The sequence below is a fragment of the Poeciliopsis prolifica genome, unplaced genomic scaffold (genome assembly GCF_027474105.1).
Source record: "Poeciliopsis prolifica strain line A6 unplaced genomic scaffold, Auburn_PproV2 SCAFFOLD105, whole genome shotgun sequence".
Lineage (NCBI taxonomy): Eukaryota > Metazoa > Chordata > Actinopteri > Cyprinodontiformes > Poeciliidae > Poeciliopsis > Poeciliopsis prolifica.
This window is the reverse complement of record NW_026562480.1, coordinates 439,471-463,190: the sequence shown is the minus strand read 5'-3', so window position 1 is coordinate 463,190 and position 23,720 is coordinate 439,471. Positions and strand designations below refer to the sequence as shown.

Below are 23,720 nucleotides of genomic sequence, written 5' to 3'. Positions count from 1 at the left end.
ACACACTGGAAGCCTTTCTCCTCTTCATCCAGGAGTCAGGATGGGGAAAAGCTGCTCACTGTTGCCAGAAACCATCCCACAGACCCAGAGGGGAATGAATTTAACTCCAGGACAAAAGGCCTGGTTATATTTCACCGCGGGACGGTCTTTGTGCCTCTGAATCAGCTAACACTGAGGCTGTGTTTGCTGCTCGCTCAACCTGTCCGTCCGCTATAATCTGAGGAGCAGGTCTTATTTAGGGAGATGCAGCAAAGAGAAGTCTACCGGGAGATGCGAAAGGGGGGAGTGATTGATTTTCTGCAGGTTTACACGCAGGCTTTTCAGCTGAAAGAGAGCTCTATCCCTGCACATTTCTCACATCGGGGTTGTAAGGGGGCTGGATCTGCTGGGAAGGAAAAGGGTGGGGGGTGGCAGTGGTTAGAGGGGTCTTTTCAGCTCTTTCTGGAGGCAACAATAGTCTTTGTTCAAGGTCTTCCACCATTCTTATTAGGGCTACCAAGAGGAGGGAGGTGCGAGGAGAAGGGTGTTTCTCCATAGTAACAATGACAAAACAAGCCAGTTTAGAGGGAGACACTCCAACTCCAGCAGGAGAGCTGAAGAAGAAGGAGCAGGTCTCACTCTGCTGCGGAAAGTTTAGCAGAAGTTACCCAGGCATGGAGCGGGACAGCCACAGCGAGGACACGCTGTCCACCATGGTCCTGGAGAACGTCAAGAACAAACTGATCCACGCCTTCAGGGCGACCGCCGAGTCCAGAGCGGGTCAGAGGGAGGCCGGCGGCGGCGGCGGCATCGGGAGGAGCCAGCAGGCCAACGAGGAGCTGCGGCGGGCGCAGATAGATGGAGCTCTGACCTGGCTCCGATCCGAACTGGTGAGATTCAGCGCTTCTGTTTTCCAGCGTGCACGCTGGAAAACAGAAATGGTGCTTAAAATATCCCTTTGGGATCAATGAAGCATTTCTGATTTTCAATTTGAAAAGAAAAGAGTTAATTTGCTGCATGTAATCAAATTAAGTTTGTTAATCTTTCTTTAGTTACGTTTGTTTAACAGGACTAAAAAGTAGGAGTGCACTGATTTATGAGCACTGATTTGCTTCATTTTGAGAGATCGGTGATTGGCTGATACATTTATCCAATTCTGGCCCACCATAGCTTTTCATCTGGCCCTCTGGACTGCAGAGGGCTGCATAAATAAAACCTAAACACAATTATGACTAAAATATGTAGTCATAATTTCTGAATAATCAACAAGTTTATCAATATTCTGTACAATTTTAATTCACTTTATGTCACAAACATATAAAGAGTTTGATGTGTATTTAATATTTAATGGATTTCTTCATATAATTAACCAAAATAAATAACTTATTTTTTTTTACTAATTGTTTAATCAAAATGACAAGTAAGATATTTATTTATTGATGTTTTTTCATTTAAATATCCTTTATTTCTCTTGCCAAACAGAGCATTGATCTCATTAAGTTCTTTCACAGCCAAATAAAGGTTTGAAAACATGCATTTGTTTGATTCATGATGTGTGTTTCCAGTTTTATTTCAATGTATGCATTAATAAATCTTTACTTGGCCACTTATAAATACATCTAACAGTGCCTGCTCTGGGCCTGGATGCACTCTGACCTCTGCCTGTTGTTGTGCAGCTGGAGATGCGCTCGCAGGACGTGCAGCTGGCTCAGACGCTGCTGGGGCTCAACACAGAGATCCAAAGACTGAGGAGGGAGAGCTTTGGGGGGCTGGAGGTGCAAGGAGACGATCAGCAGTGAGACTGCTCCTGATCTGGGAAGGACTTAGAGCTGACCAAGGGAATCCGTGCAGCCAGAAGTAAAGAATCCGACACAACAGAGGGACACTGAATGCATCGTTTGAACAGAGCTGCTGCATGGACAGTAATGCAGGCAGACAGAATAACTGAGGCTGCGTTCACACTGCAGCCTGAAGCGACCCAATTCCCATTTTTTGTCAAGTCGGATTTTTTATTAATTTTTTTTGCCGTAAAATAAATGCGACCTGTTTGTGTTCTGCAGTCTGAACGGGAAAACGACCTGAAAGTGTAGTAGAGGGCGCAACAGCCGCGTTGTCAGTGTTCTGCCAGCCGCCATCAAAAAGTTAACATGGATGCTAACGGTGGAGCAAAGCTTACACATTTGAAGTTATTGTCCAGCCAGTAGCATATTAACAACCTAATCCTCATTATCCTCCATCATGGTTGTTTTTCTTCCCGTTTGCTCGTGTCAGGATCAGAATTCAGTCCAGATGAACGCCACCTGGACGTCAGGTCACATTTGAATCGGATGCGTATCGGATACCCATGGTGGTCGCAATTGAAAGCATCCGACCGTTCAGACTGTCACGAAAAGATCAGACACAGGTCACATCGAGGCAAAAATAAAGAATTGGTTCACTTCAGGCTGCAGTGTGAACGCAGCCCAAAAGACGCTTTGGTTCCTCTGATTCTGAACAGTAAAATGATAACGCATGTGAAGTTGAGGAACAATAAATAAATAAATAGTTAAAAATATTTGTCCCCGCAGCTTTATTGAGCCAACTTTCTGAATCGCAGGAGATTAAATTCATCCACACTTTTATAGACATATTCTGTTTATTCAGTCTCTTCTGCACCATCATTATTTTAATAGCAGTTTACAGAAACAAAATCATGCTACTGTCAAAGATTTCATCTTTTTCACATTTCGTCACCTAAGTAGAAAGTAGATGTAAATTATCGAGATGTTCTGAGATAAAATAGAAGAAAAATAATCTATATTTATAAAACAGACTCCTGAAGATGTGAAACTTTAACTTGAAATCCAGTGCGATCGTCTCAAGAAGCTTCCTTATTAGTAAACATAGTCTAGTTGTGTGTATTTTAGAATCAAATGCCTGACCCTCAGCATGACGCTGCCACCAAAAGTTTTATTTCACCAAAAATATGGTGAATTAAAACCTACAAAAAATCTAAACTTTTTGAAAAAGGTGCTACAATTTCAGCAATTTTACGCTCATGTTTAGAAAATTAAGGCACAGAGCTTCTCCTCTGGATCATTTTTTCAGCTGAACGAAAGGTTTGATGAATCTTCTGACAGAGATTGTTGGTGAATAAGTTTCTGCTTCCTCCGTTGCCCTCAGAGCCCCAGTAGCTGCCCCCTCCTTCCGCGTCCTCCTCTTCCTCCTCGGACAGCTCCTGCTTCAGCTCCTGGATGCCAGAGTGAAGATCCATAAGCTGCCGGATCAGAGCTTGGTCCTGCGAACGCATCTCCATCTGAACATAAAACACACATTTAGATCAGACTTGAAAACCTGGGATCTGAACTTCCCAATCAAACTCACCATTTCCTTCCTGCACTATTCCGCTCTGATAAAATAAAATGGCAGCTTTCTCCCATTCACTGGAATTCCTTCCGGTGGAATTTCAAGCCGGCCAATCAGCCAAGAGAAGAATTCGTGAACCATGACGTCAATTTTTTGCGCTGTTTTAGAAATTAAGTCTTAGCAATAACAGCGGAGGAAGTGAATCAACGTTGGCCTCTTATTATTAAAATATAAACAGCCATTGTGCTCGGATTGGCATTTCTCTTCTCACAGTGGAGGATGGTCGATTTCTATGGAGCTAAATTGGAGCCATAAAGTTGTTCCAAAAGAAAATAAAATTCATAATGAAAGAAAAAAAAAGATTTGAAAGTGGCAAAAAGTTTCGAAACTTGAAAAACAGGTTGCAAAACTGAAGAAAATGTTCAAAACTAGTAACAGATTTTCTTTAGATTCAAAACGTTGCAGTTTCAAAACAATTTTTTAATATTATTTACATATTTCAAAAGATTTTTGTTTTTTTTTTTAAACATTTTTTCGGTTTCAAGACAATTTTCAGTTTCAAACTTTTTTTTGTCACTTTCAAAATTATTTTTCAGTTTCAGATGTTTCTTGTTCAGTTTCAAACTGTTTTTATGTTTCAAAACCTTTTGGGAGACTTCAAACTTTTGTCAGTTTCAAAACTTTTATTCAGTTTCAAACTTTGCTATAGTTCAAAACTTTTATTCAGTTTCAAACTTTGCTATAGTTCAAAACTTTTATTCAATTTCAAACTTTGCTATAGTTCAAAACTTTTTATTTTCAAACTTTATTCAGTTTCAAACATTTTTCAGTTTCAAAATAACGTTTTCATTTAAAAAATTTTTTCAGTTTAAATTTTCTTTTCTTTTTGAACAAACTTCATGGCCCCAATTTAACTCCATAGCTTGTGGTGTAGGCTGTTTCTGGTCAGCTTCATTGCGTTGGAATGGTGCATTACATACATCATGGACAAACGGTTTTTACTAGGCTTCGATGAAAACGTTTTTGTTTTTCATTGGTGGATTTTCTGTGCAAACTGCAGCGTTTGAACCACCTCTCCTTTCAAATGTAAATTTAATTTCTTCATCTAATTACATCCACTGTAACATGCGATTTCCCGAGCTTCACCAAATGAAAGTTTGCTTTCAAGGATTCAGGAATGTCTTGAACAAAAAACCCCGGCGTTTCTTTTCTGTGTTAATTACGGCTCCAGTCGGAGAGTCCGCGCTCCGGCTGAAAGATGCCGGTCTTTTTGCCTTTGTCAGAAACTCAACGACTCACAGATGAAACATGAACTTTCCTAGTGGAGACGGGGCCTGCTGGGCTCCAACTCATTATGCCAAACGCTGGTCCCTTCCACACTGGACATTGTCACTGTGTGTGTGTGTGTGTGTGTGTGTGTGTGTGTTGTGTGTGTGTGTGTGTGTGTGTGTGTGTGTGCGTGCGTGCGTGTGTGTGTGTGTGTATGTGTGTGTGTGTGTGTGTGTGTGAGATAGAGAAAGAGCTGCTGAGCAAAAAGACTCAATCGAAAGGCTTTTTTGTTTGTGCCAAAGTCCTTTCATTTGCGAGGAAAATGAAGATATTAGCATTTAAGCCGGATTTATGGTTCAGACGTGCTGCAGGGATAAAATGTTCTTGTTCCTTAGAGGCTAAAATGTAATTTGATCTGAATAATTTTGCTTTATTTGTCTCACCTGTAATGTCTTTTTTTTTCAGCCAAAATTTGGCTGCCATTAACTTGTGTTAATGGCAGAATTGGGTAAGTAAAGTATTTTAACTATTACTTTTACTTAAGTAATTGTATTATTATGTACTTGTACTTGAATGAAATTTCTGGATCCTGATTGAAAAACGAACATGTTTTAACCAAAAATAGACCAGACACAGAGACACGCCTGCAGGTCTTGTTAAAGTTTCATAAGTTTTGTAACTACAGCTGTGTAAACCTTTGGTTAAAACATGTTTGTTTATTCAGGATCCAGAAATTTTACTCAAGTGCAATACTTAATAATACAATTACTCACGTAAAAAGTATTTGGTAAAGTCTACTCATGCCCTGGTTAACTGATGAAATAAGAAAGTTGCTGAATATTTAAAAATTACATCGTCAGACGGAACAAGATGTAGAGTTAAAGAGGAAATTTGGATGAAAATAATAATTTATATCAGTAACAAAAAATAACAAAATCTGGCAAAAGAAAAATTTTCCAAATCTTTTATTTTCTTTTCAATAAAAACTTATGAAACTTTAGCAAAAACTGCAGGTTTTAAATTTAAAATTTTTGACTAAAATACATTTTTTATTTATTCAGTGGGTAGAAAATCCTGGTATTTTACTCAAGTAAGAGTAGCAATACTCCACATTAAAGTTACTCATATAAAATAAGCATAGTAAAAAAAAAAACTCCTAAAAGTACATTATTCCAAAAAAAGTAACTTCAAACTCAAACCAACATTTTAATGTTGGCAAAATAATGTTTCAATTGTTGGTGATGACTTTGTATTTTTGTGTTTTTATGACCCAAAGCACTTTGGACTTCCTTGTTGCTGAAACGTGCTATCCAGTTGAACTCGATTGATCGATTGGATTAAATGTAATCGAGTAAATGTAACGCGTTACTGCCCAGCTCCGGTCTTACCAGCTGCGCCTGCAGCCAGGCCAGTGCGCTCCCAATGTCCCACCGGCCGCCGTCTCTTCCGGCCGTGTGCGCCTCTCTCAGCGGGGCGAAGTGGCGCAGAAAGGTTGAGGTGCGGCAGGAGAAATCCCGCAGTCTGGTCAGAACCACGTCCATCACGCCGGTCCGGTGAAACCCTCAGCCGGTTTATGAGGAAATCTCTTTCCCTCTCTCCCAAACGAGATCCCTGCGTCTCTTTTTAGCTAAAGAGAAAGCGCTAAATGTCGTCACCTAACTGACGTCGGTTTCATTGTTCGGTTTTTATCGGATCCGCTCGTTCTGTGACGATTAATCATAGCGGGGACGACGGGCCTTGTGTATCCATCCGGGACAGATGAAGGGCTTCTTCATTTGGCTCTCTTGTTTTTGTGAGGTAAATGTGAAGCAGCCGTGTGTGACTAACTGTTCCCATGGCACCGGGGCAACCCAGACCCAGATCCGGACGCTTTGGCGACCGAACCGGACCGAAATAAGCGACAGAAGCTATTTTTAGACTTTTAGAGATGCAGAAAAGAGCAACTGAGCCAACTTTCAAATGGAATAAAAAAAGACTAATTGTGTTAATGTGCCATGGTGTTAAAAAGGATGAGGATTTGTGACGTACGGTGACGTATTAGGGTCATTATCTACGCCAACATATATTGCCTTCAAAACAACCTAGAAATTTTTAGGTTAATATCAGAAAGTTTCTGGAAACAAACGGAAATTTCTGAACTCCGAAAGACAAGAATTTGTGAAGACAAAAATAAAAAAAAACTCAAAAACTTTGAGATTAGTTTCTAAACAAAGATGGAGATTTCTATCTACAAACTCAACATTTGCAGAAAAAAAAAAAACGATTTTTCGAGATTATTTTGAGAAAGTTTTGACATTTCTGAGATCTGGAAGTTGGAAACTTGTCAGAAAAAAAGCCAACACATTTTCTGGAAAAATCCTAGAAATTTCTAAGCCCCAAAGGTTAAAAATTGAGACAGAAACTCTGAAATTTTGCAGCAAAAAAGAATTTTTGAGCTCCAAATGTTGAAAATTTGCAAGAAAAAAACCCATAGAAATTTGTAGATGAATTTCAGAAATTTGTAGCAAGCATTTCTAAAATCAAATTTGTTTTAGTCTGATCATGTTATTAACTGCAATTTTATCAGAACAAGATGATTATGTTTCAGATTTTCTTCTATTATTATTTTCTGTGTTTTCATATTTCAGTTTGTTTATGCCGAATAAACACTTCCTCACTGAGGGGACAATAAATAACATTTATTTTGAAAACATTAAATCTTAAAGATTTCCTTTAGAATAGGACTCCGTGTCGCCCCCTTGTGGTTCAGATGAGAGGCGGCTTTTTGACGAAGAAACCAAGGAAAATAAAATATTAAATTACAGCTGTTATCAGACTTAACAATAAAGACTATTTGCCCTTTGACCAAACTTTATTTTTAAACAATTTAGAATATTTTGATATTTATGCTGAAACGTCGTAAGTTATTTCCAGTGTGTAAATCTGAGAGAACCTAGTTGAAATAGTTGTTCCTATTTCTATTATCTTCTGTTCTATTGTCAGAATAGACAAATAAGTAAATAGATTTGTGGTTTGTGGTGAAATTAAATCAATTATTCTGGGCCCCTGCTGGCTTGGAGACTCAGCAGTTGCTTTGTTTTGGCTGAGTGTTCCAACATCCGGGTCACCAGGAGTCAATAAATCAATCAGTCAATCAATCAAAGTCTCAGTTCCAGCTGATCAAAACCTAAATGTTCGTTTGAGAATCAGATTTAATCATCTTGTTCTGATAACATCCCATGTTTATATTTCACATTTTTGTTTATTATTTATAATTCTGCTGATTGATGATGCGAAAACAATAGAAAATCTCAACTAAAACCCGAGCGACAGCAAAGCTGTTTTTACAGAACGATGCCCAGGCCTTGCAGCCGCAGAGTTAATCTGGAATAAATTTGGCTGCGGTGTGGGGATCCACGCATGATGAACCATGTGATTCCGCACGAGGAATCCGCGGCACACGGCACTTCCAGCGGGTTGCGTAACCCCCAGAGTGCGGGGCGCTGCGTGAAGCGGCCCGTCTGGGTCGCTGCTGCAATCACCAGTTTCTCCACTTTAAGAAAGAGTCGACTCGGTTGCACAAGCGTTTCCCCTGGTCGTTTTTGTTGCAATAAGCTTTCAACTTCTGCATCCTCCCACCGTGCAGACGTCGCCTCTTCACCCGGCGTTCTCCCTCTTCAGACGAGTTGCAATTTGCACACGGCTGCGTTGCTTATTTGCACTAATTATAATGTAGAATGGGTGCAAATGTTTGCAATCGGAGTTTCAGCCAGACGGGTGCGGATTTGGATCTGTGAAAGTTTGTGTCAGGACATTTGAGTTTTTCCCTCCAGTGATGTTCAAAAGCAAGGATCCAGAGAAACGGCACATCTTGGCAGGACAGAGCAAAGCGCACAGCCTCCAGGGAAGGTCAGGCAAACTTTTATAATGAATGTCGGTGATTTCTAAAAAGGAAAAAGCCGAAAAAAGAGGCGATTTCTGACTTTTTTTTTTCGTAACTGTGATTTTGAGTTTTCCTCACGGGTCTGATGTGGGATCTGTGCGCAAAGCTGCATCTAATTATCTTGTTGATCAACCGATTTATTTGATCGTTTTTGATTAGGAGAAATGACTATCGTTTGGATTTGAGGGCTGTGATGTTGAGTTACATAATTGGTCCTTTAAAATTGTCTCAAACTCATAAAACTGTAATTAAGTCAATCTAATAAGCCTAAGTATGGATACTGAATACAGTAACGCTTTAAAATTTCTCAAAAATAAAAACGCAATAACCAGATTTGGTAATATTACTCACCCTCTGACACATACTTGGCTTAAACACCATCAGGTGAAGTCATTTTATTAATATAGCACATTTTCAGTGGAAAGGCAACTCAAAGTGCTTTATGTGAGTTAGAGGAAGTAAAAATAGAATCAAGAGAAAAATAAAAGTTGAAAAGGTTTACAAAGAGGTAAAAGTATAGACCACTTTCTGCAAAGGTGTTGGTTGAGCAGGAGGCTCTGCTAATGCTTTTCAAAGATATTTTATTGTATCACAGTACATCTGTTTGCAGCCATTTTCCTGAGTAAAGGTTGACTTTACTCGCATGATGGTTGTAAGTAAACTCAATTTCAGTCACAGTAGCAGATGATTTGGATTTAAAGTGAACATGTGATTATAAACATTTTCAACTTGTCAAACTAGCTGTTGATGTGTATAAAAATATATTTTGCATGAGGAGCCAACCTTGTTTCATCAGTGTGGCAGAGAGGTGGCTGCAGGTTCAGAATCATTTCCATCACCAGCTGGACTTTCTCTGGACATCTGGGGTTGTTTTAATGAAATCGTCTCCATCTCTGTTTCATGAGGATGAATTTATCTCAAACCTCCTAACTTTCTGCAATACTGCATAGTATTCTGATTTAAATCTTTTTTGCTATACACAGTGTGCCAAACCATGAAGAACTGCAGAATGATGGGACTTTCAAGCATTGCCACGATAACAGCTTCGCTCAGCAGGACCGAGAGACGGAGAAAAAAGTTGCCAGGAGGAGGTTGTACGTGGTTTCCATCGTCTGTCTGTTCTTCATGATCGGCGAGATTGCTGGTTGGTCTTTTTTTTTAAATCCCTTTTCTTGCTGTATTAGTTTCATTCTAAATCTTTCTCAGCATTCTTTGACAATGCCGGTTAATTTTGACCATTAGCTTTCGTCCTTTAATTCTTTTTAACTCTGTTCTCATTTTCTTTATTCAACTTTTCATTACATTTCCACTTTTTGTCTTTTCTCTTTGCTTTTCTTGCATTCTTCAAAATACTCAATTACCACATGTAAAAGAGGTAAAGTGCAACTGAAAGCATTAGCGTTGCAAAATATTGACGCTACTGCAGACAGACCCTTAGTAATTGTTGAAATCATTCCTCTTTGCAGGAGGATATGTGGCAGGAAGCCTCGCGGTGATGACGGATGCGGCTCACCTTCTGACTGACCTGGCCAGCTTCATCATTAGCTTGTTTTCCCTCTGGCTTTCCTCTAAACCTGCCACTCAGAGGCTCAGCTTCGGCTGGCATCGTGCAGGTACCGAGTCACAGGCCGGGTCCAATGACATCTGTTGGCAAATGTTCCCTTTCCAACAACATTTAGTTTGAAATTCTTAGTACAACAACACAACACGCAATCTTTGCTCATATGGAAACACAATTTTGTGACTCGCATTTATTTAATTACCTACATGCTAACAATAGACCTTGCTGGTTGCATGACTACTATAGTATTTATTGGCTAGCCAGCAGCTATTTTGCTAGCTAGCAGTCACTACTAGCTAGCTAGCCTGCAGTAGGGTGATTGCGATAGTAGCTACCTCAGCTAACTTCTTGTCCAGGTTCCTTTTTAAGGACACACAAAGCAGTAACATGACCATGCAGCACTAATGAAGCAGTGCCACAAATCTTTTTTTCTTTTTTACTTATTTTCATTAGTCAGCTTGCTGCTGCTTCTTTAACATTTTATTGGCAGTTTTCACTCATTATGCTTTACTGCCACTAACTCGTTATTATCAGCTAGCTAGTTTATAACCATGAAGTTAATTAACTAGATGCAGCCAACAAGCTAACTTTCCATCCACCCTCAGAAGACATGTAGAAAAACATTTATACACCTGGAATAAAAGTAAACTCCATACAGAAAGAGCTTGAGGGATTCATAACCAGGACCTAATTAATGCAGCGCAAGAGTACAAACAACTACAGCAATAAAGAAGCTAGCATTTAGCAAATTAATAATCTATCTTGATTCTTAGTTAACAAGCATCTGACTAGAAAAAAAATAAAGATTTGTTTCGTTGTCCATGCAGAAATCTTGGGTGCTCTGCTGTCCGTTTTCACCATCTGGGTCGTCACAGGAGTTCTGGTTTATCTTGCTGTGGAGCGCATCATCAATGATGACTACAAGATCGAGGGCCGTGTGATGCTCATAACCTCAGGCTGTGCAGTGGTGGCCAACATTATGTGAGTAAAATGGAGGAATATTACTTTTTATGCTAAAGTATTCAATAACTGTTCTTTAAAAGGGTGAAGAACGGCGTTTCTTAAAGCGCTGATTGAAATTGGTCCTTATTTTCCAACAGAATGGCTTTGACCCTTCACCAGTCGGGTCACGGCCACAGTCACGGTGGACTCGCCTCACACGGACACAGTCACACTCCCAAGAGAGGAAAAGAAAAGACTCAGACCCCAAACAACATCTTCTCAAATGAGTGCATAGACATGGAAGAAAACGGTGCAAGAAACGGTATGATTGAACAACACTAACGTCATTGAGACACTAAATGGCGTAATGTGATGTGGATGTTTGTTATTTTTATAGCGTTAGGAAAGAGGGCTCAGCAGGCGAATGCAAGTGTGCGAGCAGCTTTTGTGCACGTGATGGGAGACCTTCTCCAAAGTGTTAGCGTGCTCGTCAGTGCCATCATCATCTTCTTCAAGGTATCTTATTTTGGATTTGGGGGTTTTCTGCAGATGGCTGTTACACAGTGGTAGAAATTGCAAATGGATATTTAAAGTGTCTGAAATATAGAAATATGCAAGTTTCCCCTCATCTCAAGTCTTATTAAAAAGAGATGTTTTTCCTGTTTTATTGTGAAACTACTATTGTGGAAAAAAAACAATATCTAATCTGTAGTAACAGATCAGGCTTGAGACTCTGGCAAATGGCAAAGTCAAAATCTTTATTTCAGTCGTTTGCAAACGGAGAACACACAGTAACCACAGCACAACAGCTGTACCTACAATGAGTTCTGATTTGGAGCTGCAAGCTCTCACTATATATAGGACTCTCTACACAATGTGGTCACTCCCTGGCCCAGCGCCAGTCGAACAGGTTAATGCACAGTCACTCTTAACAGGGTGTAGAGAGAATGCAACATCCATTCTTAGGGTAAGTTAATTGTTCAGATGATAAACATCTTTGTTCAAAAATAGGTGCATTTCCAAAAATCAGGTTTACTAATGGAACAATTTTGCATAACAAGAACATTATCAGACTTTGTACGTTCACTCAGCACGTAGCCTTAGCTTGTGACATTTTAATGGAGGAATTTGTTAAGCCTTGGGGTTTATTCCATCTCACTACAATTACCTAACCTGTTATCTGTTAACACTGACGCCTGATTTTAGTTACTGACAACCTTCTGAAACTTTTCCAAAGAGAGGTCAAAAGGAAACCTATCTAACTGAGTCTTTAAAGACTCCTTGACCTACACGTTTTAACAGACTGAACAATACTAGTGTTAAATAACTAAAGAATTAAAATTAAATTCTTAAAAAAAATAATAACATAATTTTTACTTCACACTATATCTTTGAAAACTACTTGAATGATCTCAATAGTTTTCATAAAGTTTTTATTTAAACTCAATGATGATCTTGAACAGGTAGGTGTTTTCACACCCGATAGTTCGGCTGATGATTCGCTTTCACACGACACTGTTCACCTGTGGTGAAACGACACCAAAAACCACAGAAGAAGACACAAAAGATGGAGTAGCGTCAGCGGCTGTTGGATTTCTCTTTTGCGTTTGGTAAACGATTCGGTTTCTTCCGCCAGTTTTAGATTCTAGCGTGTGCGTTACCTAGCAACTCGCACAGTCTCTGGTTGCATAGCAACAACAACCTGCAGAGTAACTGTCACAGCAGAAGTTGTAGCATGCCCTAAAAAGGCCGTGATCCACTTCCTGCTTTTGGAGTGGTCTCCAGTCCAAAACAAAAGGTTTTTCTTTGCAGCTACCCTTTTAAGGATTTCACCAAGATGATTTGCTTGTCTGCTTAAAAGAGAGACCTCATTTATTAATAAAAAAAAATAAATAAATAAAACATAGCATTTCATTACTTGGCTATTTATTTTATGCATTTTGATTTTCTTTCTTCCAGCCCGAATATAAAATTGCAGATCCGATCTGCACCTTCTTGTTCTCCATTCTGGTCCTCTGCACCACCTTCACCATCATGAGGGACATCCTTCTCGTTCTAATGGAGGGTAAGGCCATCACTACCCCTTTGGTATATATTATCATAGATTTAGATAACTTTCTCTCAGTTTCGCCTTTGTTGTGTCGCAGGTACGCCATCGGGGGTGAGGTACAGTGAGGTGCGAGACCATTTGTTAGCTGTAAACGGAGTCAAAGCAGTTCACAACCTTCACATCTGGGCACTCACCATGAATCAGGCAGTTCTCTCTGCACACATAGCAATAGGTGAGAAGAGTCGGTCATTTATTTCCCAGCCTGTTTTGTGTTTTGTCCAAACCTGCATGTGTAAATTTGCCTTTGATTTAACATTGTGGTGAAAAACAATACATAATAATAACATAGCTGGAGATTAAATCAATAACATATGTCAGATTAGAATTGGCATCAGTATTGATAGATGATGCATCTGATAAAATATTCAATAATTTCGCTGAACCGCAGTGCATTCTGGGAGCTATAAGCAGAAGAAAGGCTTTAGCAACTCAAACTTGCTGAGGAACAGTTTGTTTAAACAACAAAAAAATGAATAAATAATCAATATTGACTGATAAGAAACAATTATATTGTGAAACCAAATTTTTTATTTCTTTTAGCCATATCGTCCAGTCCTACGTATTAAAAAGGCCACCTTGTCACATTTTTGCATTTTCGAACTAAAATATGCCTTTGACATAAAATTTAAAAATGTGCTTATCGTAACAAAGTCTCGGCTTCATTGGTCTCCTCCCAGCATTTCGGTGACACACAGAATAAGTGACTCTTGTGGTGTTTTTCTGCTTCTCCAGACGACTCGGTTGAGGCCCAGACCGTCCTGAGTGAAATGACCCAGGCGTGTTTCTCCTCCTATAACTTCCACTCCATCACCATTCAAATGGAGCGGCAGGCCGACCTGAAGCCTGGGTGTATGCTGTGTGAAAACCCAAAAAACTAGGAACCCATAGCAACTAGGACGGCGTTCTTTTACTGTCTCAGATAAACTGGCGTTACTGTTTTCTACGTGCACTTTGTACCAATTCCTATAATTGTGGGTATTTAATGACGATGAGGATGGCACAAACTGTAAAAGAAACAATAGTTTGACTTATTGCAAAAGAAAAATTATATTAAAATCTCATTTGTTTTCTGCTTCCTGAATTTTAATTTGAGTGTCTTTTATAGCTTACTGATACTTAAAAATGTTTTGAGTCAAGGTGCTGAGTACAAATGAACACAATACTTTTGGAAGACACGGTATGCGCTCGCATAATCATCATAGTTTTGGGCCAAATCAATATATTTAATGCTCTTAAAGGGCCAGAATGTATTGATAAAACTTGTTCACACACTGTTAAAGTATCAATGAATTGATAATATTGAACATCTATTAAGTCCCGTCAGAATTTCAGGAAACGTTTAGATTTTTTATTTTATTTTTTTTGCAATAAAATTTAAAGTGTTTATGGTACTAATTTAGAAATATTTGGACATTAGTGCTTATTTATGTTGGTAGATGCAACTTTTTATTACTCGCTTTAAAGATTATGGTCTATAATATGACATAAATTAAAACTGAAGCAGGTGGTTAGTACAAGTAAGAAAGTCTGACAATTTTTGAGAAAAATTTGCAAATAGCTCCCAATTATTAGTGCAAAAAAATTGGGGGATTTGTTGATTTTGTGTGAATTTCCACGATAATTCACGAGAAACTGGAGGGACTGATTGATATAATTTGGCAGTAAACGGACAAAAGCTCAATTGATTTGATTCATGAAGTAATATTAAAACACATTTAATATTTAATCTAGGTTTTTCAGGGCCACATAAATCGCTACGACAGGCCAGATTTGGCCCACGGGTCTTTGTTTTAAGACCATTTGTCTTAAAACAAATGGTTTTAAGACTGTTGAAAAACCAAATGACTTTAAACATTTGGTTTAAAGAGAAAATATTTTTTTAACATTTGTAAAACTTAAACTACAAAAATTCTTTAAATGTTTTATTCGATCCACTCAGTCAACACTGAAATTCAGATTTATTGTTCATCATGCCATCTAAATATGAGGAAAACTAAAATTATTGCAGCATAAAATTGAAATATTAAAGTGATTCTAACAGTTTAAGTACAGTAAATGCCCCTTTGCATCATTTCACTGCTCATTAAATGAATATTTAGCTCTAATCTCGGCTCTTTCAAGTGAATTTGCTTTGAAGAGCTGAGTGGACTTTGGATGCAGCTGCCCTCAAAGTAAGTCACTGCTCTCTTCATTCCAGCATATTTCCCTGGAGGATCCGCATATTTAATTAAAGCATGAGCAATGCATAAGAGAGTGCAAAGATAATCCCTTTTAGTGCTGATACCCCTTAAGCTAATAATTACTACTCCATTTATTTGAAAGTGATGACCAGTAAAGCAAATTTCCAGGTTATTTTTGACTTTAAAATAGTCTGTTTCCTGTTTTTATTATTCTATCTGGATATATTGTAGGTGTTCAGACTGCAGCACCGCTGACGCTGTTCAGTGAAGCTCTTTCCAGTTTTATCTGTTTTGAAGCTGAAGGTAAAAGTAGCTGCTTTCTTTCATGCGCAGTATCTGTCTGAGGTGTGCAGAGGTGATAAGATTTTTGCCACTGCGATAGATGAAGATCTTTGATGCTCATTTTTTCCTCATTGAGGTTTGACCCCAGCAACATATCAAAAATCTACCAATTTACCATCAGCCTGCAGGGAGTTGATCTTTTTGCTTTGCAGTGATAAATCGCTCAGGAAGGAAAGAAAAACATGTATTTTTCTTCAAGTCAAACCTCAATTGCTTTTTTTCATTAAGACATGGCAACACAAGCAAATTTTTATTTTTACACCTTTTTTTTAACAAAGTAAAAGCTGATTTCTTGGAAAAAAAGCAGTTCAGGTTTTGATGACAAACTCTTGCCAAATGACAGATTTTATAGGGTGAACTTTAAATTAATAATAGAAATTCTGCAACAGGATACTTTTCAAGCCATAAGACAGATCTTTCTCTTTTTAAATAAAAATCTTATACAGAAAGAGACAATTTCTGACAGTAATTTCAAATCTTTACAAATAAAGACTGAAGCACATTTAACATAGAGCTAGTCATAGCAGATATTCATAGACTGAATAAGTTTGGAGCATTCTGCTGTACTTTGCTAAATTACTCCAGATCTTAGTCAGCAAACCTCAATTACTTTGTCATTTTGGCAACTATAAATCACAAGTGGAGTTCCTCAAGGCTCTGTTTCATATAATGAAATATGATTAATTTATTTGGCTATACAAAGAATATTTTCAGCAGAAAAGTTTCAGTTCCTCTACTGAATAATGAAAAACGACAAGTTGACCCTCGCAATATGGCGGCGTCGCAGACATGGAAAAGTGAATCTGGTGCCAAGTTGTCGAGCATGTGTGGCGATTAATGTTATATAAATGACATACCAGCTGGGGGCGCTGCTTCTCTGTTTAATAGACACGTCAAGATTAACTGAAGCAAATGTGCAGTGCGCAATGCTTTTTCAACAAGACATTTCTCTCATACAGGGAAAAACTGTGGAATCTATCATCATTATTAGAGAATAATACTGTATATGATAACTAAATCTAGAAAAAATAACCAGAAAGAAAATGAAGAAAGAGATCAAGAAGAAGAAGGAAAACAGCGGCGCACCTATTATGGAATTTACTGCGTGATTTCTGGAACGACGTATTCTCGCGATACTAAGATACAGTTAGCAGCAGCTGTGCCCAAGAGAAGCTTGTTTGCTGTTGCAGGGCTTAAAATGTCAACGAAAGAGAAAAATTACCATCTCAAAGGTAACATGACCTGTCGTTTAATTAGCTGATAAAATCAATATTCAGTACAATGCTGCGTTTATGGTCACAGTAAAGAAAACAAAGATGAAGTTGTATGGTTTGAGTTAGCTTAAGCAACAATTTCTTTCCGTTACTTATTTTGACAAGGGGCTGTTGAAAGTCCACAAAAGCATTTTAAAGCTATTAACTAACGTAAAACTTGTTTAACATGTAATGTCTGACTCGTACTGTAACGATCAGTGTGTGTAACGTCTGTTAAACTTGTAGAGTTGCTTGTATTTTAATCATAGTGATGTGAAATATTCTCTGTTTCCCATTAAACCAGTAACATGGATTCAGTTTTTCTTTTATTGAAGGAATGTAAAGGTGTGCTGATGTAGATCAGCCTTCAAGGAGACTCCACCCGGACCCACACTTGCTGCTCCTCCTTCAGCATCCTGACCTGCCGTCTCCATGACAACCCCTCCTCTAGTGCCTCCTTTCGTTGGTCAGCCTCCTCCACCCCAGCAGCAGCTGCAGCAGCAGCAGCAGCAGCAGCAGCTGCAGCAGCTGCAGCAGCAGCAGAGCCAGGCTGCCAGAGATGTCAACACTTCCTCACTGTGTCGCATCGGCCAGGAGACCGTCCAAGACATCGTCCTCAGGACGATGGAGATCTTTCAGCTTCTCAGGAACATGCAGGTCTGTTTCTACCTGATCATGAGTCACTCTTTTTTTTTCTAATTTGCTTTCAAGGATTCAGAGCTTCTATAAGTTAGTAGAGATGTTATTTTGAACTTTAGTCCATGTACGTCACTATGACATGAAATTGTGCAACATATGTAAAAACTTTATGGATTAGATGTTCTGTAAAATTTGTCCAGTGTTTCTGCCTAAATAAAAGCACATTTCACTCTGACAAATGATGACAACTTGGCTTAGTGCGACCCCAAAATGAATGTGCTTTTTTTAAATACAGGAATAAAGCAGAACTTGTGATAAATTAGTCACCTTTGGTACATTAGAAGATCCCTAGTTTAAAATATTTTAAGTATCTTCCACTTTATCATCATGGAGATAATGGAGTTACATGAAAAACTTAGAGAAAAAAAATGCTGTTATTTGAAAGTTCTGTTCGTCCAACCATCACTGTTCCTGGACTTATAATATGTAATTATCACACAGGCCTGACGTATCCGCCACGGTTTATTTGTATATGTTTAGGCATTCAAAAAGCCAATTCATTTGACACAACAATAATAGTAATAATCACTACTCTGGCATAATTACTAAATGTTACTGTTATTTGTACTTCACAAGGTTCTGATGCTGATGGTTGTGATCAGGAAGATTCTCCTGTAGCGGTCTCTGTTACAACAGCTCTAGAGAAGCCTCTGACTGAAGACATGGTTGTTCTAACGCAGACTCATGAAGCATACGCTTCATAAAATCAAATTTTTATGAAGAATCTCTTTTCACCAACTCCAGATCTTCCAAAGATGTCCCAGAACAGATCAGGTTCTGTGTAACATCTGGTCGTAAACACTGAAGGATCAAAGAAACTTTCAGCTTTGCCTCCTCTGTCCCTTCAATTCAGCCGTTTTACAGGTGAACACCAACATATTCATTCTCCTCAACCACCACCACTTCTTCGCCCATGAAGATGGAGCTGAAAACAGTTTTAATTATAATATCAAAACAATTAGAGGGGCTCTGAAGAATAAATTACGTCTTTACAGAATTTATTTCTTGACGTTTTTTGCTAACGGCTTATTTTCTTTACAGTTGGAAATAGGTAGAGTAGCTACTCAAGTAAGAGTAGCACTACTTGAACTTCTTTTTACTCAAGAAAAAGTAAAAAGTATTTGAAACAAAGGTGACATAAAGAGTAGCTGATCAAAAAATTAGATTTACTTTTAAAATGTCATTAACACATAATATATAGTGTTTATTGTCTCTTATTGATCTGTAGTAGATAAAAAAAAACATCTGAATAACAAAGCTTGTGTACAAACAAGAAGTCTCACTTTAACATAAACTTTAGATTTATTTAATACATTTTTGCTCTTCATTGAAGTCAATAAGCAAATTTTTTCCAAAAAATGTTACTCCAGTAAATGTAACTAGTTACTCCCATCTCTGATTACAAGAATAGTCGTCATCCTTTTCTCTGAGGTCACACTGATGTCTAAATTTAATCTTCGCTGGATTATTTTGAGTTATTTGGTTGTTGCTCAGTTTTCCCTGAATCCACATTCAGTTTCCTGAAAGTCGAGGTCAACTTGAACGTCTCCGTCGTCCTCCAAGACGCTCTTCCTGCTGCATGTTTCCATCAGAGCCAAACAAGCATTCTTCTTGCTCAGCAGAATTCACAAACAACATTGTTGTGACTTGTTTCTTTAGATCAGACTGTCTTACTAATAAAAATTCTTCCTGTATCCTCTCTCCTCCGCTCTCTCTATTCCCGTCTCGTCTCTATTTCTCTGTCTCCTTGTTCGCCCCGCAGGCAGGCTTGTTCATGTTATGTAGGATGTTTATAATCAGACATTGGTGCCTCAGAGGCTTGTTGATCCTCTCAATGAAAGAATGCATTGTTGCTTTTAACACCCATTGTAGTTTAATGCCAGTAATCCTGAAAAAAACAAGAAAACATCCAGCCGTGGTGGAAGACATTGTTTTGATGATGCTGAATTGGGATTTAATCTTGTAAAAGGAACATTTTCTGTGAAGCTGCGTTAAATAAGCAAGTTAACTTTGCTCCAGAAAATCAGAGCTCTCTAATTAAATTACAACTTTTTCTGTTGTTTATTTTAAAATATGTTGGATGCTTAACCCCTCAGATGGTAGCTAAGCTAATTAGCTTCATGCATCTTATTTTATGAATGCAACCAGGCTGGTGTATGAATGCTACAAATGTTGATTGATATATATTCTAAGATTAATATTAGAAGTGATTTGATGCCAATGGAGTGATCAACATGAGCTACACATGGTTCATGGAAGTAAATGTGAATTAGGCCGACTGCATCGAGTTAAAATCATTAAATAATCTTAACCCTGTGCAAGATTCTGCAATAAAAAATTATATTTAGGCTTACTAATGTCTTCTACTTATATATCAAAATAGACAACATGTAACCAAAAGTCATAGGGATTTGTAATTTTGGGTTTGAGGCTTTTTAGTGACAGTAGGAAACTAGGGAATGGAATACCAGCAAGTAATATTGTAAAAACTAAATTCTGTGCATTTATTTTTATTGTGCAACTTTGAATCAAAAGATTAATTCAGATTATAGAATAATTATATAAATAATTATTTACACAAGTACATACCGTAATGCGATGTTTATTTTTTATGCTTACTTCAGATGAGATAAAAGCAGTGAAGTATATTTAAAACACTACAGTATAAACACCAATAAATGTACAAAAATGTGTTAAAATTGAATTTGCAAAACTGATTTCATATCACAAAAAAGAGGGTTATATCTCATTGGATTTTGCAGCAAATAAATTTGGCTGCATGTAAAATACAGAATTATATTTTTCCTCAATTTCAAAGTCTTGTTTGAGAATATCAATAAAAACAATCAAACTGAGATTGAAAAATCTGTTTCATTCCTTATGTGCCTAGTGGATCTAATTAGCATCATACCTAAATTTACACAAATTTTAGGCGCAATATTTAAATTTATACTCTTTAACACCTGATAGCAAAAACAAGTATTTTTTTTGTAGAATTGGATATAAATTCAGGTATTATGGGATTAAAATAAATCAGAGTTCAACACTTTTGCCTTAAATTATCCTTTAGCACAGATAAATGAACCAGGTCTGTCTCTTCTCCTTCTTAGCTACCCAACGGAGTGACGTATCACCCCAACACCCACCAGGACCGGCTGGGGAAACTTCAGGAGCATCTGCGGATGCTTTCCGTTCTCTTTCGCAAGCTGCGGCTGGTCTATGACAAATGCAACGAGAACTGCTCCGGGCTGGACCCCATCCCCCCAGAGGTCAGAGGTTCTGTCAATATCAACAGATTGACTTACTACATTTAATACAGTTTCATTTAAAATATGTAAATTTGACCCTCTATAATTCAGGTATAATTTATTCCCCTAAAACACAAGATTAGTTTAAATCTCACTTCATTTTTGTTTCTGCAAACGGCATTTCTTTACAGTTTGTATGGGGCAATTAACGATTAATCGGTTACTAAATTAGTTGATGATTATTTCAACGATCAATTAATCACATTTAATTGTTTCAGTTCTGGTCTACACGCAGGTTTGTTTGCTTTTGGTACATGTGAAATCAAACTCCCAGTCTTTCTCTTAGAGTCGCCGATTGCTCTTCACATATGCAGTGCGGCATGCAGCGCTGCAGCGCGGCTTTCCGCTGCTTTTTGATTGGATTTGCAGTCACATCCCGATCTCTAAAGATTGCCTCAGAGCTAATCCTCCTCTCCAGACTCCCACTGGGGAAAATGGAGGATGTGGGAGGAGACAGGTCTTAAATTGGAACAAATTTGTGTTTAATGCCAACCTTGTGTTGAATAATATCTGAACAGGGGTTTGTTTTTCCACCTCTAAATCAAAATCTGCGATGAGGGCGACATTTTCCTCTTGCTGTTGCCGCCTGACCTTCACCTTCTTCCTCCACCTTTATTTAAATGTGTATTCATTTCCCCTGGAGACCCGGAGCGGCGCTGACCAGCCAATAACTTAGCTCACCGTGTTTGTCTGGGGCTGAGAGTTGTTGATTTTGGCCCAGCGGCTGCGTCGTTTATCATCCTGGGGAAAATTCAGGTGCCAGCCTGACAGCAGCTCGCTATTGGCTGCCTGAAACAGGAAGTGGAATCAATGACTCGAGCGGTGTGACCTCATAGCAGCCTAATTAGCAGCAGACCTGTTTAATGAACAGCTGGACTGAGTGCACACATCAGGCTCCTTGCCTCTCCAGCTGGCGTTAGCTGCAGCTTTTCCCCCGACTTTCTCCATCTTTACGTGATTAGTTGACCTTTTTTCCTTTTTCTGTTCAATTTTAGCTCTTTTTCTCCTTTTTCTGCAGGCCAGTTATTTTTACAGTTTCTTGGACATGTTACACGTTTTGAACTTTTTCATCACATGGAAACTACAAACTTCAATGTTCTTAAATACAGAATTGGCAAAGGTTTCAACCAACAGATGTGCAAAGCAGTGCAATTTAAGGGGATAAAATTAAATAGGACTGACTCCATATGTATGCCATTCTTTATTTGACTGATTTAGAAAAAAAACCCATAATTTTTGAGTAATTATGTATGGCTTTAGACCACAAATTTGGTTCAGCATTCCAGGCAGTTTATTCAGATTCCCTGAGGCAAAACACTTAAAAAAAATAAATAAAAAACCTTCCACAAATTGAAGCAGAAATTGTTCTTCTTTTTGCTTCCATTGTAATTTTTGCAAATAAAACCTCCAAATGATTTACCATTTTTCCACAAACAAGAAGCAAACTTTCTTTTGTTAAAATAGAAATATAAAATCAAGTCAAATTTTATTTGTCTAGCACATTTCAGCAACAAGGCAGCAACATGTGTTTATGTCATAAAAACTTGTTTTTAAGACATAAAAAAACAACTGCATGTATTTCAACCTACAGTTGAAAACTTACAGTTTCAACTGTATGTTGTTTCATTAAGGTACAAATTTACAGAAGGATTTACTTTAAAAACAAAAAATGTTAACGTTAAAATATTTTAATAATCTTTGTGTCCTTTGACTACTTACAACTTGACCATTTTGGGTCCTATCCCCACATGTTTGGACACATGTCCAAACATGTGTCCAAACATAAATCATGAAGTTTTCTAGAAAACCAGAATTGATGGATTCAAACGAGATTGAATGTCACAATAAACAATAAATCAATCACATGATAAATTAAAGCAAACTCAATTATTTCTATTTGAATAATTTATTGTTTTCCTTTTTCTACCAAAAACTGGATGACAAAACTCTTCAGTCTGGTGTTTTGGTCTCAATTAAGCCATTTTCTTTTTTAAAGACAGTTTTGTTTCCAGAGACCATATAATTTATTGTACTTGGTTTATCTGTGGTTTTGTTTATTTATTTTGGATATTTAAAAAACCTTCCAGTTCCAGGATTAAATATGTGTGACAATTTAAAGTTTATTGATCTTTATTTTACTTAAAAATGGTCTCAAAGTGACAATATTATTGTTTATCGCAATAACTAATTTATCGTCCAATAACATGTGTTATTGTCATTTAAGTAAATACATGTGGACTCTATCAAATTAATGATGTGCATGATTTTACTTTTCCCTTCTGCTTCACAGTTATTCACTGTCACATAAAGTTTAAATAAAACACATTTAAGTCTGTGGCTATTGGATGGAAAAAGCTTAGGGAGCATAAATTTTTCTGCAAGGCACCAAATTCTCCTTTTCTTCTGTTTCACTCTTGCTGAAGTTCACCGCTGCTCTTGTCATTTCCTGCAGCGAACAGTCAAGCTGTTTCATTTCCCTCTCTCCTTATCCGCTCACCCCGTTATTTTCTTATTACTTGTTTTCTTTTTTCTCCTGTTTCCGCTTTTTTCTGCTTCTGCCCTTTTCCTCTTGTCTCACCGAGGCAACCTGGAGAACTTCATTAGCTCATTCCTCTCTGTCAGGCTGGAAACCACATCCATCTTTCTGCCGAGGAGGCCGGGGTTATGACTCACACAGGCACATACATTTACTCTGACTCACATGCACTGTGCACTCTGCATCCATCTTCCCCCAGCTGGACTCAGCACATTTTATTTCCTTCCTGCTCCTTTGCCAGAGTCGACCCTCTACCCTCAGGATTCGATATGCG

At 38.1% G+C, this 23,720-nt stretch overlaps 3 protein-coding genes across 4 annotated transcripts in view; all 3 read left to right on the top strand.

The window, feature by feature from the left end:
* The first annotated feature begins 443 nt into the window (after positions 1–443).
* On the top strand, positions 444–2,514 carry si:ch211-153f2.3 (uncharacterized). The gene is made up of 2 exons (XM_055023720.1): positions 444–869; positions 1,656–2,514. The coding sequence occupies exons 1-2, from the start codon at positions 543–545 to the stop codon at positions 1,776–1,778; spliced, it is 450 nt and encodes a 149-aa protein (XP_054879695.1). The 5' UTR covers positions 444–542; the 3' UTR covers positions 1,779–2,514.
* Positions 2,515–6,083: 3,569 nt separating this feature from the next.
* LOC129354193 (proton-coupled zinc antiporter SLC30A8-like) lies at positions 6,084–14,209 on the top strand. 2 transcript variants are annotated; one of them, XM_055023719.1, is made up of 9 exons: positions 6,084–6,117; positions 9,499–9,659; positions 9,982–10,128; positions 10,904–11,057; positions 11,177–11,340; positions 11,416–11,534; positions 12,978–13,083; positions 13,166–13,300; positions 13,861–14,209. In XM_055023719.1, exons 2-9 carry the CDS (start codon positions 9,641–9,643, stop codon positions 14,004–14,006), a joined length of 990 nt encoding a protein of 329 aa, XP_054879694.1. In that variant the 5' UTR covers positions 6,084–6,117; positions 9,499–9,640; the 3' UTR covers positions 14,007–14,209. The 2 variants fall into 2 exon arrangements, with proteins under 2 accessions (XP_054879694.1, XP_054879693.1); XM_055023718.1 differs by lacking the exon at positions 6,084–6,117 and adding an exon at positions 8,172–8,481.
* Positions 14,210–16,789: 2,580 nt separating this feature from the next.
* The window catches only part of med30 (mediator complex subunit 30), a 44,966-nt gene continuing 38,035 nt past the window's right edge, over positions 16,790–23,720 (top strand). The window contains exons 1-3 of the mRNA XM_055023715.1: positions 16,790–16,882; positions 17,239–17,560; positions 20,713–20,871. Coding sequence (XP_054879690.1) covers positions 17,336–17,560; positions 20,713–20,871 — 384 coding nt within the window. The 5' untranslated portion in view covers positions 16,790–16,882; positions 17,239–17,335. The remainder of the gene's footprint in view (positions 16,883–17,238; positions 17,561–20,712; positions 20,872–23,720) is intronic.

Coding starts and splice junctions, on each gene's coding strand:
- LOC129354193 (XM_055023718.1), top strand. CDS start 8,408: ATGTTCAAAAGCAAGGATCCAGAGAAACGGCACATCTTGGCAGGACAG. Junction 8,482..9,498: donor GCGCACAGCCTCCAGGGAAG/GTCAGGCAAACT, acceptor TGCTATACACAG/TGTGCCAAACCATGAAGAAC. Junction 11,058..11,176: donor GCAGTGGTGGCCAACATTAT/GTGAGTAAAATG, acceptor ATTTTCCAACAG/AATGGCTTTGACCCTTCACC.
- si:ch211-153f2.3 (XM_055023720.1), top strand. CDS start 543: ATGACAAAACAAGCCAGTTTAGAGGGAGACACTCCAACTCCAGCAGGA. Junction 870..1,655: donor CCTGGCTCCGATCCGAACTG/GTGAGATTCAGC, acceptor GTTGTTGTGCAG/CTGGAGATGCGCTCGCAGGA.